This window comes from Lagenorhynchus albirostris, chromosome 11 (genome assembly GCF_949774975.1).
Source record: "Lagenorhynchus albirostris chromosome 11, mLagAlb1.1, whole genome shotgun sequence".
NCBI lineage: Eukaryota > Metazoa > Chordata > Mammalia > Artiodactyla > Delphinidae > Lagenorhynchus > Lagenorhynchus albirostris.
The window spans coordinates 100,288,406-100,307,507 of NC_083105.1; the positions used below are offsets into that span (position 1 = coordinate 100,288,406).

At 51.6% G+C, this 19,102-nt stretch overlaps 1 protein-coding gene across 1 annotated transcript in view; it reads left to right on the forward strand.

The window, feature by feature from the left end:
• The first annotated feature begins 3,689 nt into the window (after positions 1-3,689).
• CRACR2A (calcium release activated channel regulator 2A) overlaps positions 3,690-19,102 on the forward strand; it is a 71,578-nt gene continuing 56,165 nt past the window's right edge. Inside the window, exons 1-4 of the mRNA XM_060165682.1 lie at positions 3,690-3,905; positions 13,429-13,540; positions 14,636-14,819; positions 18,420-18,566. Coding sequence (XP_060021665.1) covers positions 3,690-3,905; positions 13,429-13,540; positions 14,636-14,819; positions 18,420-18,566 — 659 coding nt within the window. The remainder of the gene's footprint in view (positions 3,906-13,428; positions 13,541-14,635; positions 14,820-18,419; positions 18,567-19,102) is intronic.

A 19,102-nucleotide genomic window follows, 5' to 3' on the forward strand; every position in this document is an offset into this window, starting at 1 on the left:
TCATCCCTCCTTTTCACCCTTCCCCACCCTCCCTTATCTCTTTGCTGTCACTATAGGCGAGTCTTCATTGTTTATAGTTTTATATAAGTAGAATCAAATAGGATGCACGCTTTTAGTCCAGCTTCTTTCACTCACAGGATTATTTTGAGATTCATATGGTTTGTTGCTTGGATCAACAGTCCCTTCCTTTCAAAGCTGAATAGCATCCCTTTGTGTGTTTGTACCACAATCTTACCAGTTCACCTGCTGATGAATATTTGGGCTGGTTTTGGCTACTACAAATAAAGCTTCTGTGAACCTTCAGGGACAAGTCTTTGTATGGATGTATGCTTTAATTCTCTTAGGTAAGTAATATTGAGGAGTGTCATGGCTGTATCAGATGGTAGAAGTTTGTCTGACTTTTCTAGGAGACCACAAAGTGTTTTCCGAAGGGATTGTACGTTTGTGTACATTCCCACCAGCGACATATGAGTGTTCCATCCTGTCACCCCACATCCTTGCCAAGACTTGGTCAATCTTTTTCATTTCAGACATTCTAACAAGTGTGTAGTGGCATTTCATTTTGGTTTTAAATTTCATTTCCCTGATGACTAATGATGATGAACATTTTCATGTGGTTATTTGATATCCACATGTCTTATTTGGTGAAGCGCCTGTTCAAATGTTTGTCCATTTAAAAACAACTGAGTTGTTGATTTTCTTTTAAAATTTTTAAAACAGATACAGTGTTGTTCGGGCTATCGATTTCTTCTTGAGTGAGCTTTGATATTTAGTGTGATATTTCAAGGAATTTGTCCATCTCATCTAAATTGTCAAATTTATTGGCATAAAGTAGTTCATAATATTCCCTTATTATCCTTTTAAATGTCTGTAGAATTTGTAATGATGTCATCTTAAATTCCTTATACTATAATGTGTATCTTCTCTCTTTATTGATCTTCTTAAAGGCCTAGCTTTTAGTTTTGTTGATTTTCTCCACTGTTTTTCTCTATGGTTTTCTATTTCATTGATTTCTGTTCTGATTGTTACTATTTCTTCTCCTTACTTTGGGTTTAATTTACTCTTCTTTTTCTAGTTTCTAGAGGTAGAAGATGAGGCCATTGGCCTGAGACCTTTCTTCCTTTCTAATATATTTGTTTAGGGCTATAAATTTTTTCCTGAGCACTGCTTTAGCAATATCCTACAAAATTTGAAATATTGTACTTCTATTTTCATTTAGTTCAAATTATTCTTAAATTCCATTTTCATTTCTCCTTTGAGCCATGGGTTTCTAGAAGTATGTTACATAGTTTCCACATTTGGAGATTTTCCAGAGGTCTTTCTGTTATTGGTTCTAACATAATTCCATTGTGGTCAGAGTACATACTTTGTATGACTAAATCCTTTTAAGTTTATTGGAACTTGTTTTGTGGACCAGAATATGGACTGTCTTGGTAAATGTTCCATGTGCACTTGAAAGCGTGTTCAGGTTTTGTTGGGTGGATTGTTCTATAAATGTCAAGTAGGTCAAAATAGTTGACAGTTTTGTTCAAGTCTTCTGTATCCTTACTGATTTCTGTCTTCTTGTTTTATTAATTATTGATAGAGGGATAATGAAATCTGAATGTGACTGTGGATTTGTCTAGTTCTCCTTGAAGTTCTGTCAGTTTTTGTTTTATGCATTTGCTTTTTGCACCTGTTGTTAGGCGCATATGTGTTTAGATTGTTTTATCCTATTGATGAATCGCCCTCTTTATCATTATGAAATGACTTTATCTCCATTAATATTCTTTGTTCTATAGAATCTACTTTGCCTGATATTAATATGCAGCTTTCCCTTGACTAGTGTTAACATGCTATATATTTTTTCAGTCTTTTACTTTTAACCTATTTGTGTCTTTTTTTTAATATAAATTTATTTATTTATTTATTTACTTTTGGCTGTGTTGGGTCTTCGTTGCTGTGCACAGGCTTTCTCCAGTTGTGGCGAGTGGGGGCTGCTCTTTGTTGTGGTTCACGGGCTTCTCATTGCGGTGGCTTCTCTTGTTGTAGAGCACGGGCTCTAGGTGCGCGGGCTTCAGTAGTTGTGGCTCGCGAGCTCTAGAGTACAGGCTCAATAGTGTGGTGCACGGGCTTAGTTGCTCCTCAGCATGTGGGATCTTCCCAGACCAGGGCTCGAACGCGTGTCCCCTGCATAGGCAAGCGGATTCCTAACCACTGCGCCATCAGGGAAGTCCCCTATTTGGTCTTTATGCTAAAGTACATTTCTTTTAGGCAGCATATAGTTGGGTTGCCTCAGTTTAGGGTGTCTGTCAGGCTCCACCTGGGTTTCCCCTTCCTGTGCCATGAACTGAAAACTCTTTAGGCAATAATGGGGCATATTTCATTTGTTTCCCATCTCTTAGGAACAAGGCTTAGACTAGAGGGAGGCAAGTGTGGGCCCTTTGGGAGCAAAATTTAAAAAGCTAGTCACTCTCAGATACACAGCTTCGAGAGTGGAATCCTCTACTTGAACCTTAAGAAGACATTCTCAAGAGTGGGAGTACAGGGTTAGGACCTGAGACTCAACGCCTCTTAATCTGATACTTTAGGGACCTCCCTCCACTCACCCTAGTCCCAGCCCTGCTGGTCACTATCCTTCATTGCCTGATATCCAGCATCTGGAAAACCATTAAAATAATAATAATAATTTTATATATATATATATATATATATATATATATATATATATAAAATCTGGATTTGGGGTTATTTCAACTGGGAGGGTAAATCTAGTCCCTGTTATTCCATCTTTTCTGGAAACAGAAGTCTGGACTTACTCTTTATGAGATGAAAATCCCATATGAAGAGCTTCCTGACTGAAATACCAATGGTTTCAGGTATCCCTGCAAAGAATCTACGAAAGAGCTGTCTTCCTTCATTCAACAGGGAATCAATGAGCACTGACTTTATAGCACCTTTGGGCTGATACCTGGGGTTAAAATCAAATAAGAGGAGGTGCCTCTCTCCTAGTGCTCATAGCCGACCTCTTTAGAACTGTGAGATTGCCTCTTTCATGCCATGCATCGCCTGTGACGTGGGCCAGGGAAGCTGGGAGCCAGAGAAAGTCAGACCTAGAACGGAGAGATCAGATTTACTAATTCCCAGGCCCAGAATGGCTTTGGGGCTCGCTTAAGCTCACACGGCTGGTCAGTAGTAGTGGATTGCCATGCACTCTATTTTGAGGGCTATAGAGGAGGAACCCAACCCCAAAGACCTTCCTCCACTGCCGGTCACCATGACTGAAATCCACCATTAGAGGGCGAGGAAATGGGAAAATGTATATAGAGACCACGGTGTGGTGTCTGCCTCCAAGTAAACACTCCAGAAATGGAAGCTGATCTATCAGCATCTGTGTTTTTGCCGTTGATTTAGATCGGGAGAAATTCTCTGGCCACCTCCTTTCAAGCTGGAAATGCCTGTTTTCCTTTCCCCCTTCTTCTCTGCTCTCTTTGATGGGCTGGCTGATCTGTTAATGATCAGGGCACATTTCCCCTTGTTCTGAGCTTGTCCTGATGAAGAGAGAAACGGGCACTGGTGAGCGGTCCTCTGCTTCCCTCCCATCCCCTCTCATCCTTTTCCAGCTTCCCTCCATCCCTACCATGCCCACTCCTCTCTCTCATCTTCCACCTTCAGGTTCTGAAACGACTCGAAGAAATTGACAGATCTGGATGGCCACGCCCGACAGGAGAGTGGTCTCCAGACCCCGGGGACCTGGCTGGGGGCACCAGGGGAGCGGGGCCTGCCTGGGCTCCCTGGACGACCTGCCGCGTGAGGGGACCCAGGAGCTGGCACCAGCACAGCTGACCATGCTGAGGAAGGCACAGGAGTTCTTCCAGACCTGTGATGGCGAGGGCAAGGGCTTCATCACCAGGAGGGATATGCAGGTAAGAGGGTCCCGGGTTGCACCTGCCCACCTGGAATGCCACCTGGAATGCATGGGTCTCCCTTTCTTGGGCTGGGGCCTGCCCCACGGGAGGTGACATCTTTATTTTTTTATTTTTTTATAAATTTATTTATTTTTGGCTGTGTTAGGTCTTCGTTTCTGTGTGAGGGCTTTCTCCAGTTGCGGAGAGCGGGGGACACTCTTCATCGCGTTGCGTGGGCCTCTCACTGTCACAGCCTCTCCCGTTGCGGAGCACAGGCTCCAGACACACAGGCTCAGTAGTTGTGGCTCACGGGCTTAGTTGCTCTGCGGCATGTGGGATCTTCCCAGACCAGGGCTCGAACCCGTGTCCCCTGCATTGGCAGGCAGATTCTCAACCACTGCGCCACCCAGGAAGCCCCGAGGTGACGTCTTTAACAGAAAAGGTGCCGTCAACTCTGTCCTGGAAGGAGGCATCGGCCTAAACTCTCCTGGGAGCTAGATCTCCTGGGTTCATTCTTTTTCTGGCCTTCACTTGGTGTCAGGCTCGGGGGCTATTTTCTCTGAGTCAGTAACTGCCCAGAATTGTGGAAAATGGTGGCAGCAATATAAGAAACTTAAGTGAGACACGGAGAAGAACCTTCTGGAACAAAGGTGGAAAGGCACTGACTTGTTACTTTACAACACAGCTCTGAGCTGTGCCCAAGCCACTCCCACGAGGTGCCATGACTCTCGGTCAGCTCTGTCACGGTGTCACCGAACCAAACTTGGATCTGTTCGCCCATGCACAGTAAAGCCCATCTACTGACCCCAGATTGTGGTGAAAGAAAGGACAGTGTTTATTGCAGGCGCCAAACAAGGAGTCCGGGGCAGCTAGTGCTCAAAACACCCAAACTCCTTCAGACTTCCCTGGCGGTTCAGTGGTTAAGACTTCACCTTCCAATGCAGGGGGTGCAGGTTTGAGCCCTGGTCAGGGAGCTAAGGTCCCACATGCCTCAGGGCCAAGAAACCAAAACATAAGGCAGAAGCAACATTGTGACGAATTCAGTAAAGACTTCAAAAATGGTCCACAGTAAAAAAAAAAAACAAAAACACCTGAACTCCTCAATGGTTTTCAGCAAATCATTTTTAAAGGCCAGGTGAGAGAGGGGAGTCCCGGGGTATGTGATCAGCTCGTGCACAGTTCTCTGGTTGGTGGTGGTACCAGGGCGGTGTCACAGGGGTTCACACGATCAATCCTTAGGCTCCAGGAGGCCTGGGGGCTATGTGCTCGTGGTCATCAGGTAGTTAATGTCTTCCGTTTGGTGGGGGTTTTAGCATCTGGAAAACAACTCAGGAAATGTGCATCAGATACTATTATCCAGGCCCTCCAGAGAGGAGCTAAAGCAGAGGGTATGGGGAGGCGTCTGTCCCGCGAAGGCCCCGTAAGGTCCTGCTTGGTTACAGCAGCGCTAGCAGCCACAGGCAGTGTGGAAACAGCAGAGCGTGACCTGTTCCCAAACAGCTTTACTTACCTACACTGAAGTGTACATTGTATGTCATTTTCATGTGTCACCAAACATTATTCTCCTTTTGATACTGTTTTCAACCATTTAAAAATGGAAAAGCGATTCTTAGCTCTCTGGCTGTACAGAAACAGGCACTGGGTCCCATTTACAGGGCGGGGTGTGGCTTGCCCACCCCTGGTCTGGTGCCTTCCCAGTGTCTTCCTTAAGTCTCTCATGCTGCAGTCATGATTTCACCCCGAGAATAAAGGAAGCGCGGGCTGCAGTGGAGCTCTGACAGCCTCTCCCCACACCGCCCTCCCATCACTCGTACGTCAGGGGCATTTTGGGGAGGGACACACAGCTGCACAAAGGGGGGGAAGACTCACGATGGGCAGGTTTTCTTTTCTTTTTTTTTTTTTTTGCGGTACGCAGGCCTCTCACTGCTGTGGCCTCTCCTGTTGCGGAGCACAGGCTCCGGACGCGCAGGCTCAGTGGCCATGGCTCACGGGCCCAGCCACTCCGCGGCATGTGGGATCTTCCTGGACCGGGGCATGAACCGGCGTCCCCTGCATCGGCAGGCGGACTCTCAACCACTGCGCCACCAGGGAAGCCCAGGTTTCCTTAAGGCTGGTTTTTCAGAGTACGCTGAAGTTGGGCCATGAAATGCAGACCCTCGTTCGTATCCGTCCCGCCTCCACTCGCTGTGTGAGCCTCGTGGCCCGAAGGCTTGTGACCTGGATGGAGCACCGCAGGCCTTTCTCCCACCAGCCCACGGGGTGGAATATTCTGGCTTCTCCCAGACTCTCCCCCGTCCAGTAGGTGCTTCAGGATTTGAGGGGAAAGACCTGGGAACAGTGGTACCTTAGCCCACAAGAGAGCCTGGGCCTCTCTGGTTTTCAGCAACTGACACCTGGTAAATTTCTGCCACTGATACTCATCCCCAAAGCCTCACCCCACCTAGAAGTCCAGCCTAGGTGTGTTTTGAGAAAACCTTGACAACCCCAGCCTGGGAATTCATAGTTGTCCTTCACAGGCCTGTGGCCATGGTGCTTGTAGGAGTGGTTTTAATGGCATGTTTCATTTGTGCTTCTCCTTCTAGAAAGAAAGAAAAGGGAATTCTCTTTTATTGAGGGTCAACCGTGGGTCACATGCACAGTGCAGCTCAGCACTCTCACTGAATATACCCCCATTAACCTGCGCCGAAGCCCTCTCTTTAATGAAGGCCGGGAGAGGCACGGTGAGTTTAAACCGTTAAGTGTCAATTGTTGAAGAAATCATTTGCGTTGGGCCCGGCATGAAGTCAGAAGCACCAGATCCCAGAGACGCCACAGCAGCCTTGCTCCCTCTGGCCTCACCCCTGGTCCAGACAGCAGGAGGAGGGCGGGGCCCCCCACCAGCCAGTCTGCTGGGTCCGTGGCATTCAGCTCTGCCGGCTGCGGTTTCCTGAACTTTCTGCGTGCCTGTGGACGGCGAAGCATTTGAAAAGTTCAGCTCTTCTAGCTGAGAGAATGATATCACGAGAGAAAAAAACGCGTCATCGAAGGGCTGCCTCTCTGCCGCTTTCACGGTCACGTCTGGAGGAGGATGGGCTGGAAGGAGATTTGGGAAGAAAGTCACCCTCTTGTTGTCCACCCTGGGTTCCCTGTGAGGTCCACGCGCCCTTGGTTCTCCTGGCAGGACTGAGGACATCTGCCTGCTGCTGTCACCCCTGCACGTACCGCGGCAGCTGGTGGCTGGCCCCTGGGTCCTGGTCACCACCCCCTTTCTCACCCTCGGCTTCCAGCACGGCCTCTCGGGACCTGGAGAAGAGCTCACAGCACGCACGCACACCCAGATCCGATGCCGGGAAAGGCCTGTTAAGGCGGAGAGTGGCTGGGCCGGGGTGGGGAGCCTGGGCAGGAGGGGCGGCGGGCGAGGGGCGCTGGTACAGAACCGCACACGGTTGCCATCCTTTGAGGGAGGGGGAGGGGCAAGGCTGCTCCCCTCGAGCCCCCATTCTTCTTTCTCCTGAGTAACGGAAGAACTCCACCTGCAGGGGTTGAGACAGGCTCCCAGCCATCCGAGAGGTGGGGAAACCCAGGCATCTGAGAGGTGATCGGAGAGCAGCAGCCGTGAGCAAACAGACACCCTGACAGAGCAGGACCACAGACGGAAAGGAGCAGGTCCCCCGGCCGAGGCCAGGATGCAAGCCGCCCGGAGCTCGGGTTGCGCACGAGCAGGTCCTGCTACGGGACGTTGGATGGATGATACTGACCTGTGAGCGCAGAGTTTAGGCAGGAGTTGGAGGGTCTTCAGCTCCACCCGTGGGCCCCCAGACCTCACTCCCTCCTCCACAATAAACCCCTCTGTGTGTCCCATGGAGATCATTCCAGGCAGAACTGGGGTGAAGATTGCTTTGCAGGGAGGGGTCCCCTAGAGAACCACAGTCGTGAGCCGGAGGGTCCCTAGTGAGAGACAGAGGGACACGGGAGGACCAGGCTGGAGAGGGCATGAAGGGACCCCTCCAGTTGGGAGAGGGAGATGGGGACAGGTCGGGCAGGAGATCTCTGAAGACACCAGCAGCCTCCTAAACCCTGTTCCTCTGATTTCTTAGAGGAGTGTAATGGTTATTACCAACGCCAAGTACCCACCCTGCAACACTGCCTGGAATTCCTGGATTAGCCAAACTGTGAAGAACCATCTAGGAGTTGGCCAGCCAGCCAAACCTGGCTCGCTCGCTGTTTCTGTGAGTGCCGTGTAATTGGAACGCAGCCGGGCTCTTTCCTTCTCACACCATCCACGGCGGATTCCAAGTTACAGCACGGACTTGGGAAGCTGTGACAAAGGCCTGCAAAGCCTCAAATACGCACGGCCTGGCCCTTACAGGGGCTGCTAGTGGACGCCTGATTTAGGCGAACAAAGAGACTCTTAAGGAATTTTGTGGTGCGTTGCCCTGAGTTTTAATCCTGAATCTGCCACTTACTAGCCGTGTGCATTTGTGTAAGTCTCTTCAGCGCTCTAAGCTGTAGCCCCTCATCTGTGAATTATTTATAACTAACTCCCAGGTTAGAAGAGAATCAGGTGCGTGTACACGCAGCGCACTTAGCCCCGAGCTGGGACCTGGAAATCTCTCCGTAAGCGCTCACTGTGTGTGTGTGTGTGTGTGTGTGTGTGTGTGTGCGCCACTGGGGTGGGGGGACTTATACCCCGAGTCTTAACACAATTCCTAGTCTTAACACAATTCCTAGCTGTGATGTTTCCAAATTGTGGTAAATACACGTCACAGAATTCCCCATCTGAACCATTTTTAAGTGACTATTTCAGTGCTTTTCAATACATTGACATTGTTGTGGAACCCTCACCAGAGCTCTCCTTATTTTGCACAATAGAAGCTCTGTCCCCATTAAACACTGACCATCCCCCAGGACCACCATCCTACTTTCTGTCTCTATGGATATAGCTCCTCTGGGGACCCCGTCTAAGTAGAATCATACAGTATCCGTCCTTTGGTGACTGCCTTATTTCACTTAGCAAAATGTCTTCAAGATTCCACATGGTGGCACATGTCAGAATTTCCTCTCTTTTTAGGGCTGGATAAGATTCCATTTTATCTATTTACCACATGTTGTTTATCCATTCGGCCGTCGATGGGCACTTGGGTTGGTTCACACCCTTGGGTGTGAATCACGTTGCTGTGGAGAGGGACGTACAAATGCCCTTGGAGTCCCTGCTTTCAGTTCTTCGGGGTATGGACCCCAAAGTGGGGTTGCTGGGTCACATGGCAATTCTATTTTTAATATTTTGAGGGATCCCACACTGTTTCCGCAGCGGCTGCACTGTCGTACTGGGAGGTCAAGTGCAAGTCATCTGTCTGCCTCAGAGATCAAGAAGGGGCATTTCTGCTGGAGAGGGTCCCTTCTGTTCGTCTCTAGTTGGTGCTGCTCTTGTTTGTGTCCAGTCTATGTGAGCGAGGGCAGTTTGGCTTCTTAGAGGACATTTGCCCATGTCTAGGGACATTCTTGGTTGGAATGACTGGAGAGGGAGATGCTACGGGCATCTGCTAAGTGATGTCCGGAGATGCTGCTAAGTGTCCTGTAAAGCACGGGACAGCTCCTCCCCCACCTCCCTCTCCAACAAAGAATTCATCCCGAGATGTCCATAGCACGGAGGTTGAGACTCCCGTCTGCACCCAGCCGTCAGCCTGAACCAAGCACATCAAGGCACCAGGCAGAATCAAGGTAGATCCCGCCTCTGGACCTCACAGTCCCATCCTGAAGATGTCTGGTGCTTCTGGGCTCTACCACAGGGAAGAGAGTGGTTGGTGCTGGGAGAAGGGTCTGAACAGGAGGCTTTGGGAGCCTGGAAAGAGGGAGAGATTAATCTGGCTGTAAAGGTGGATCTCCTGGTTTTCTCTTTAATGAGCATTTCCCTTAGATGCATTTGAAGCTGTACAACCCTTGGCTTTAAGCTGCACGAGGCATGTTGCGGGCTGGTGACCAGGAAGGTAGAGGGTCCAGCTGGGCTGTAGCGGGAGACAGCGTTTTCCCCTGGCTCTGGGAGCCTGCGCCCTCAGCATGGCTCCTGCAGGACTGTTTCCTGTTCCACGCCCCAGTTTATAAGACCTCGCCGAGCACCCCTGGGTGGGGGACGGGGGCTGGTCAGGATCTAGAGTGGATGGGGTCTAGACCAGTGCTCCGTGGACAGGAGCTCAGGACCGCCTGCTATCACTCGTAGTCACTCGTTTATTGATTCACTTGTTCAACAAGTATCTAAATACCGCCTGGTTGTCAGCACTGGGCTAGATCCTGGGGCCATGACAGTGAACAAAAGTGAACGGGGTCCCTCTTCCCAGAGCTTCCAGGCCACTGAAGGAGCAGACATTCATCCACTAATCGCATCCATCAGTATGTAAAGTACAAAGGGAGGTACAAAGGGAGGTACATTTGTAAAGTACAAATGTGTTTGGGGGCGCGTCTGGATCGCTGGTCTAGGCCGGGGGCTGCAGAGCCTTCCTGAGGAAGTGATGCAGGAATTCAGAGTTCAGAGGAAGCAGGAATTTAGAGTGAACAGGAAGGCGGTGGAGGGAGGCCACGGTTGGAGGGAGCGTGGAATGGTAAAGAGCCTCTGGTTGGGCCGGGGACAGAGTGAGGAGGGCGAGCCTGCCTTCTCCCCGACTCCCTCCCCACCACCTGCTCTTCCAGGTGGGAGTGGGAGACAGGATCCACCCGTGAAGCAGGATTCTGGAAGGCTGGCACGGGTGGTGCTGGCCGGGCAGACTTTTGGTGGCAGGGGTGGGATAGCAATGAGAGAAAGGAATTAAGGATGCATGGATGCACGGAGAACCCTTAGCTGACAGCGGAAGCCCCGAAGGGGAAACTGCTTCTTTATCCCAGCCTGGCCTCCACTGTGACTTTAGGGAAATCTCAGAGCTTCATGGGCTACCAGCACCATGGAATGAATCGTCGCGTCCCTCTCCACCCGGCTTGGCTCCTTTAGTTAAAAATGTAGACAGCGCTAGGTACCCAGGGGACAAGAGCAGAATAAGTTGGTTTTACAGGGCTCTGCAGGCCCAGAGAAGAAAGATAAATAAGAGGTAATTATGGTTATTAAGACTAAAGGATTTTTCGGGTAGGGCCAGTAAAGAGAGGTTGAGGCATCAGGCATGTGCAGTTTGCAGAGAAGGCTGGAGAAGCCCTCGGTACTACTTTGGCAGGACGTGAAGAGGGAGGATGACTTGGAGAATGTCATACTGCCCTCCCCAGCTTCAGTGACAGCAAGAGGAGGAAGCTGGTTTGAGACAGAGACAAGGAATGGGATTAGAGCATGGGAAGGACTTGGGGTCAGAAGTGTTGCTGGATTCAGGGATGGCGCCTGAGGCGGGGTGTGACCTAGCTTTTCCTGGGTGATGCTAACAAGAGTACGGGTGCCCACGTGTGGGTATTTTGGGCAAGAAGCAAGTTGAGCGTCCCACTGACTCTGCAGTTCCTTTCAGCCCCTTTCTGGGTCCAGCACAGTGTGAGAGACCACATTTTAGAGATCACATTCAGGCAGAGGGTAGGGAGGGGGCAGGATTATCCCAAGGAAAGGACTGGAATCTTGGGTTTTCACCCTGCCTCCAATGTGATGCCTTTAGCGTCAGATGGAGCTAATGAACTTCCTGCTTGCGAACTTGACTCCATCCTTGCCCTGCATCCTCTGCCTTTGGCTTTGACACAGCTGGTTTATGGATTGTTGACAAGACAGAGATTCTGCTGTTTGCTCAGCAGACGCACTTCTGGACTCCCTGCACACACTCTCACTTACCTGCCTTTTTAAAAACCTCATTCCTGTGTAATTCAGTGACTCTAAAGTGCTCCCACATCATCCTGTCTCCCCACGTTGTAATGCATCATCGTCTCTCTTAATGCAAGTACCTGCCAAATTAATCGTTATGGCTTCTCAGCTAGAAGGGTGCCTGAGGGTCAAACTGAGTGTCTCGCAAGTTACGTTATGGGCTTTCACACCTGCCAGCTCTTTTTGACTGTTCAGATGGGCGTGTACCTTCCTTCCTGTGGCCCCGTGGTCCTTGTCTTCAGCTGTCAGTCACTTCCACAGTGGCAATTTTGTGCAGTCGTCCCTCGGGGAGCTGGGAGGATGGGGGAGGGTCAGCTGGGCTGTAATGAACTCCCTTGGGGAGTCTTCATTGGGAGGTTTTGATTATTAGGGTAGAAGAGGGTACTTGCTTCAACGATGCAGATTAACGTTGGCCTGGGGCCGCCGGTGCATCAGGCAGAGGCCAGAGGGAAGCAGCCACAGCTCAGCCACTTTGCTCCTCAGCCATCAGTGTCTGCCCTTCTCTCCCTGCGTGGTCTGGGGCAGCCCAGCACTCAGGTCCAGTGACCTCACACCCCATCTTGGCCAGCTCCCTTTTACAACACAAATACTCTTTTTTTTTCAAGTTTTTTTTTTTTTTTGATGTGGACCTTTTTTAAAGTCTTTATTGAATTTGTTACAATATTGCTTCTCTTTTACGTTTTGGTCTTTTTTGGCCGCGAGGCATGTGGGATCTTAGCTCCCCAACCAGGGATCGAACCCACACCCGCTGCATTGGAAGGCGAAGTCTTAACCACTGAACCGCCCGGGGAAGTCCCACACAAATACTGTCATCCATACCTTAAGGCAGTGGCAGTTCATGTCTTTTCAGGAAGGAGTTCAGAGCCAGCAGGGAGTAGGAGTGGGGGGCAGGCTGCTATGATGGGTGCGTGTCACCCAGTGGCCTTGTCCAGCTCCCCTTCAGAGCTAAAGGACCATAGTGTGTGTCCACAGAAACTGCAGCCCTGGGACATGAGTGGCCTCCATCAGGGAAGGCTTCTGAGAGTGTGACCCACACCTGCACGGCAACAGGGGGACAGAGGGAGGGGCTTGGGCAGAGCAGGTGAAACCAGAGTGAAACCTGGCTGTGCCGTTCACTCACTGAGTGACCGTGGTGGGTCAGCGGCCTTGGTGGGGACCTTCTGCTCCCCCCTTTCTTTCTCTACCTCCCTCATACGTTTTACTGAATGCCTTCCCTGTGCCGGGTACCGTGCAATATTCTTTACATTCATTATCCCATCATCCCACTGGACCGCACCGTGTCGTGCAGGTATTATCCTAAACGGGATTCAGTCCCATGCAGTTAGTTCTGGTCCTTCACGGCCGTGAGCAGTGCCGGTTTTGAAGTCAGACCTGGATTTGATCCCGGCCGCGTCACTTACGGGCATGGACAGGTCATTTAACATCATGCTTCATCTGTAAAAGGGGGATATAATGCCCACTTCAAAGAATTGTCGTGAGAATTAAGTGCAGACATATATGTAATAAATTATATATAAATATAGTAATAAATGTACGCATATTTACTTATCAATCATCCCGCAAGTTGCCTACCACGTGAGTAGGCAACCAAGAGATGGTGGATGTCCCGATGTTCAGAGGAGGAGGAGGGTGGTGAGCCTTCAGAATCTGGCTTCTGGCTTTTGTCGGCGGGGCGGAAGGCGCTGCTCCCCTTGGCAGCCGTCCGTGATGAGCAGTGTTAACCAGCCCGGTCTGGATCGTTTTCAGAGGCTGCATGAGGAGCTGCCCCTCAGCCTGGAGGACCTGGAGGATGTGTTTGATGCCCTGGATGCTGACGGCAATGGCTTTCTGACCCCAGCGGAGTTCACCACTGGATTTAGTAAGTTCTGGTGGACGCTGGGGCCCCAGGGTATGGGTTGGCCTAAAGCCACATAAGGGGCATCCCTGCCCCACCAGCTCCGAGGGTCCATGAAGCACCAGCTTTCCTGCCTCCTGAAGTTTCCAGGCTGCGGGTCACTTGCTCTCTTTTCACGTGTCCACCTCCGCTGCTCACACCACTGCCCCCTCAGTGCCCACCGCGCTGTCACTGCCAGGTCCTCTCCTACTGGAAAGTGGCAAGGAACGAGCGGAGAAGCTCTGGCGGGAAGGTAAGCTTAAGAGGGGGCTGAGACAGGATTTCCAGCCTGTCCGTTTCTGCCGAGATACCAGTGGACAAGAGTGGGAGGCTTGTGCGGCTCGTTTCAACCTGAGTGTGGCTGAGTCCTCCAGGTTGAGGGGCAAGAGCTTTCAGAGGAATTTGTAAAGGGTTGGAATAGACCAGTCGTTCTCAAGGTGACCAGGAGGAAAAACAACTGAGATGCGTGAACAAGATAAAAAAAAAAGAAAAACAGAAACACCATCAGATCCAATACTGATCAGATATTGATTACAACAAGTATGGGTCAGATAAATCACCATACATCTGCCTCCTTCAAGGTGCCAGGTATTTGCTTGGAAGTATCTGATGCCTTTCCTGACCTTCAGGAATTTATAATTGAATTCATACAATTGAATTCATTTACATTCGTGTAAATGTGAAGCACAGTGATGCTGGCGGCCAGGATGACTAGGTGATAACACAGAGCACAGGCAGGCGGACTGCTCGAGTGCGACAGGGGAAAGGCCTTGTTTAGAGAAGAAATCAATGAAGAGACGATTCTAAGCCGGCCTTTCAAAGATTAAGAACCACAAAGGTGCCGTAGTACCCGCCATGCGCTCTGCCCTTCCCAGATTCTAGCATCTCTGGCGGAATCTCATCCAGGTAGCAGAGACATGAAATCCGGAGCACGGCCTCCAAGGATCTTGGCTACAGGGAGTCTGGCCTCCCCTTTTCTCCTCTCAGCTGAACCTCAGTCGATTCCTGGCAACTGAGGAAACAAAGGTCTTCCTGGGCGAGTGTTGCCTAATCCAGATCTTGTGCCCGTGCGTCCCCCAGGTCACTTCTTCTTCAGCCAGAAGAAGCCGAGTGAGGAAGATGGAGCTGAGCACCTGGCCCAGCTCCAGGAAGAGAAGGTGTATCAGACCAGAGGGTGTGAGGACCTGGGTGACATGGACGAAGATGAGGAAGGCCAGTTCCAGATGCTGATGGACAGGCTTGGCGCCCAAAAGGTTTGGCAAGAGTAAGTGGCGACTGTGGTCTGGGGGATGGAGCCCAGCCTAGGGGCAGCCTCCCCATCTGTTCTGTCCAACCTTAATGCCTGCTAAGCCCTCAGCCCAGCCCTGGGTCCCTGCTTCCAGCTGGGCCACCGGCCCCGTGCAGCCTGCCCCTGGCCATGACCTGTCTGCGTCAGGGTCTAGGGCTCTGCCTCTGCTTTTTGCATTATTTTCAGGGAAACGCTCTTATCCCCTGATCTCCCACACGCCTTCCTCACCCCCTGCCGTCCACAATCAGTACAGTCTTTGGCTTGGCCTTGCTCCCTGAGGGCTGCCCGCCCATCAGAGGGCTGTGCAAGGGTTGAAACCCTTGAGGGTTTCGGTGCGTCCCGCCTAAGGCTTCCTGTCACCATCCGCTCACCAGCATCTCCACCTCCGCCGGGTCTCTGGGGCCGCAGTGCGTCCCACGTGCTGTGCTCTCGCCAAAGCCACCTTACACGGAAGCGTCTGCGTGTCAGATCCCTGAGCCGAACCAGCCCTGTTCTGGACACCGAGATGGGAGGTGAACCTGTTTTTACCAGCTGATCACTTGGGTGATCAGTAACTCAGCTGAAAATTTTAGGTGGCTGCCGCTTCAAACCAAACGTCATACCCCCATTTTTTTTTTCTTTTTTGCAAAAAGTGTTTTGTAAGAAAGAGACACATAGATGTAAACCCAGACCTTTGCCATTAATTGAAATGAAGTCAAGTGATGTTGTAGCTAGTGGAAACCAGAGAGTCGCCCGAAAAACATGGAGTAACTTCCGCCCCTTGCCTTTTTGTGTTGGGGTCTCTGGGTCTTGGGTTGGGTGTGTGTTTCATGAGTGAGGGGGGAATGGCCTGATGGTTGGAGCTGATGTGTCTGGAGCTTGGGAAGAAGAAGACCGTGGAGGAGAATGATAAAGGGGAAGCAAGAGAGAGGGGCCTTCACACAGCATGCAGGCCAGGAAAGTATGTGTAGCTCCCGGCGTCTTTTAGGTTGTGGCAGAGTTGAGACAGGCTGGAAGAAGCCTGGGCAAGCCAGAGGGGACACTAGCTCCACTGCCCCAAGGACAAGAGACCGGAGCCCAGTGACCATGCCCACGACCCCGTGAAGGCTCGTCCTGGAGGAGGGGGCAGGAGAGGGCAGTGTGGGCGAGCCAAGGGACTGTCATGAAAGACAGGCATCTCTCTGCCCACCCATCACTTCTGGACCGCCACCCTCCTGCAGGGCTCTCAAATCAGAGTTCACCAGAGGTTTCTCTGAGGACGTCAGACAAAGGCCCACGCAGGGCCGAGCCAACACGAGAGCTCCTGGAGAAGAGAAGGCTTTGGGGAAGGTTCCAAGAGTGGTCGATAAAAACCCACAAACAGGAGATGGTGCCCGGCCACTGTCATCCTCCTTGAAGTTAAACAAGAAGGAAGTGGGCTTTTGCTGCAGCGTGAGGGAAAACGGTCCAGACTGTAGGACCCCAGATGAGGAAACAGAGGAGGCTGGAAAACTTCAGAGGTCTTTAAAGATCTCAGCGACCACGATGGTTTGCGTACTGTTCTGGAAGCGGGGAGATGGATGGACTGACCACCCGGAACCCTTTCTCACCCTGCACCCCTGTATCCTTCCAAGAGAGCGGCCTTGGCTTTGTCCAGAAGCGGTGGACAGAGCGCCTGGGCTCCCGGCTCTTCCCGGTGCTTCCACTGGCTGAGTGATTTGGTAGCTAATCGGCCTTGGCCTAATTTTCATCCAGCGTTGAGAGACTTATCCCTTCTCCAGAAATCTGGTGGGAGGTGATGTGGCCATGACTAGGAGGTCCAGGTAGCTTTGGAAGAGCGTCAGGTAGGTCTGCAAATCTCGCTGGAGGCTCTCACCCTAATGGTTCTCTGCCAGGCTGCAGCAGGAACCCAGGGGATGGGAGCAGACAGACCTCGGCCAGCAAGGTGCATCTTGATTTCATAATGCATTTACCTTGTGAGGGGCAACCTGCCACAGTGATGGGAAGTCATCGTGGTATCTCCCAGAGACCCTTTATCTCGGAACCCTTTGTGCAATCCCCATTGCATCTACAGCCCAGTAGAGCGACAGCCACAGCGTGTTCTGTATGGGGGAAAATGGAACTTATTTTGGGAAACAGGAGGCTCCTTACCTCCCCTTCTCTCGTTTTCTAGATCTCTCATGTCATCCAGATCAGTGCTAGGTTTTCAGCAAATAATAAATACTTGTTGGGTGGATGGATGGAGGGATAGATTGTTGGTTGGATGGATGGGAGGATGGATGGGAGGATGGATGGATGGGAGGATGGTTGGGAGGGTGGATGGGAGGATGGATGGGTGGGTGGATGGATGGAGGGATGGATGGATGGATGGATGGATGGATGGATGGATGGTCTAGATGAGGTGGTGGATGTTTGGGTGGAATGGAGCAAGGGAAGGAAAGAGGGAAGGAGGGATGAGTGGATAGATGATCAGGTAACTGACCAGAAGCAGGTTCATTTCTCGGTGGGCCTCTTCTCTGCTGGGCGCAGAGAGTAACACTACACCCCAGACACATACTAACATGGCACTATCGAGTATCACTTTTGAGTAAAATTTCTCAGATGTAGTGCTTGTTACACAGCACAAGGGATTTTATTCTTTATCCTGAGGGTCCCTAGTTGTAGCTGCCTTCAGATCACAGTGGTTTTAGAATTTAATGAGTGAGATCAGATCCCCCTCTGGCTGGCTGTCTGATCACTGGCTGTAGACTGTTGAGTTTCTCCAGAGGCAGAGCAGGTCCATGGGTGTGCCGCCTCCCGCCCCCACCCCCATCACCGTGACCGTGGCCCGTGCTGTCTCCTCTGCTGAGCGCCAGCGTGCCTGTTGGGGAGGGAGCGGTTCTAGGCACGCCACTCTGTGTCTGTGCCTCTCTGCCAGGCTCCGTCCTCCCGACTCTCCACCCGTCTCTCCGGGTGTGCACACACATCTCTCAGGCTTGCTCCTTCCCTTGCTTTCTCCTGTCACGCCCGCTGCCTCCGGGCCCCAGTGGGCTGCTGCATCTTCCCTTCCACTCCCTGCGGTGACAACTGCTTCCTGCCATCCGTCAGATGCCACGTCCTTCGCTCTCAGCTGTGAGGCCCATCCCTCCTGGGGCGACAGGCTCGCTGCTCCAGCTCCACAGCGCCTGTCCTCACACGCGCGGGGCTCCTGTCCTCCCGCTGCCTCCTGGCGTTCGGAGATGCTCCTGGCCCGCGGCGCTGTGTGCTCAGCACCACCAGCTCATCGCGGGAGACAGAAAGCAGAGCTGTTGAGTGTGGCCATTAAGAGGCCGGCATGACTCCTGGCTTCATCACTTCCCAGCGGAGTGATCTGAGACCGCTCGCCTCACCCCTCTTCATCCGTCCCCTCCCCCCGTAAACGGGGGTGTTAGCAGCGCCTGCCTCACTGGAAGGTCAAATGAGCAGACGTGCATAAGGCAGCCAGCATGCGGCAAGCGCTCAATAAATGTCAGCCCCTGCTGTCACTGTACTGACGGTGATAATGATGCTCTAGCCATCGGTGTCACACCTGGGACCTCCGTGTGTCCCACGAAGCCTCATGTCCACGCTCCCACCCTAATGCTCCTTTTTCTCTCACAGTGAAAATGACGTCAAGCAACTCTGGCTGCAGCTGAAGAAGGACGAGCCTCACTTACTGTCCAACTTTGAGGATTTCCTGACCAGAATCTTCTCACAGCTCCTAGAAGCCCACGAGGAGAAGAATGAGCTGGAGTGCGCCCTGAAAAGGTGGGTACCAGTGTCAGCCGCCCTCTGTACGGACGCGTGCAACCCAGACACACCTCTTCTGTCTTCTGTTCGGTGACGCCACCTTATGACCACCCTCCAGAGCGGGGGGGGCCTGTGGCTGTCCCCGGGTATCTATTTCTAAGCCCTCGCTCACAGGTATTAGGCCCTCACCACGTGCTAGGCGCGATCCTAAATTCCTACACAACCCATTGGGATATTTATCATTATCCACAATTTACCAATGGGGAAGTCGAGGCACTGAAAGGGTAAGGAACACACCCCCAGAACACAGTGTGGAAGCGGCAGAGCCAGCACTCAGAGCAAGATGGTCTGGTGTCCGAGACCCATTAGAAACCACCGTGTCTGCCTCGGGGCGGTAAGGCCCCGGCCTACGGGACCTACCCCCATCTCTGGACCAGCCCCCGGCCCTCCTGCCGTCTCACTCCCGACACGGTCTTAAGTTTCTCCTGCTGCCCTCCTGGCCCCGGGCTCTCTCCAGATATTTAGTGCTTTCTAGAACTCCTCCTGTACTGGAG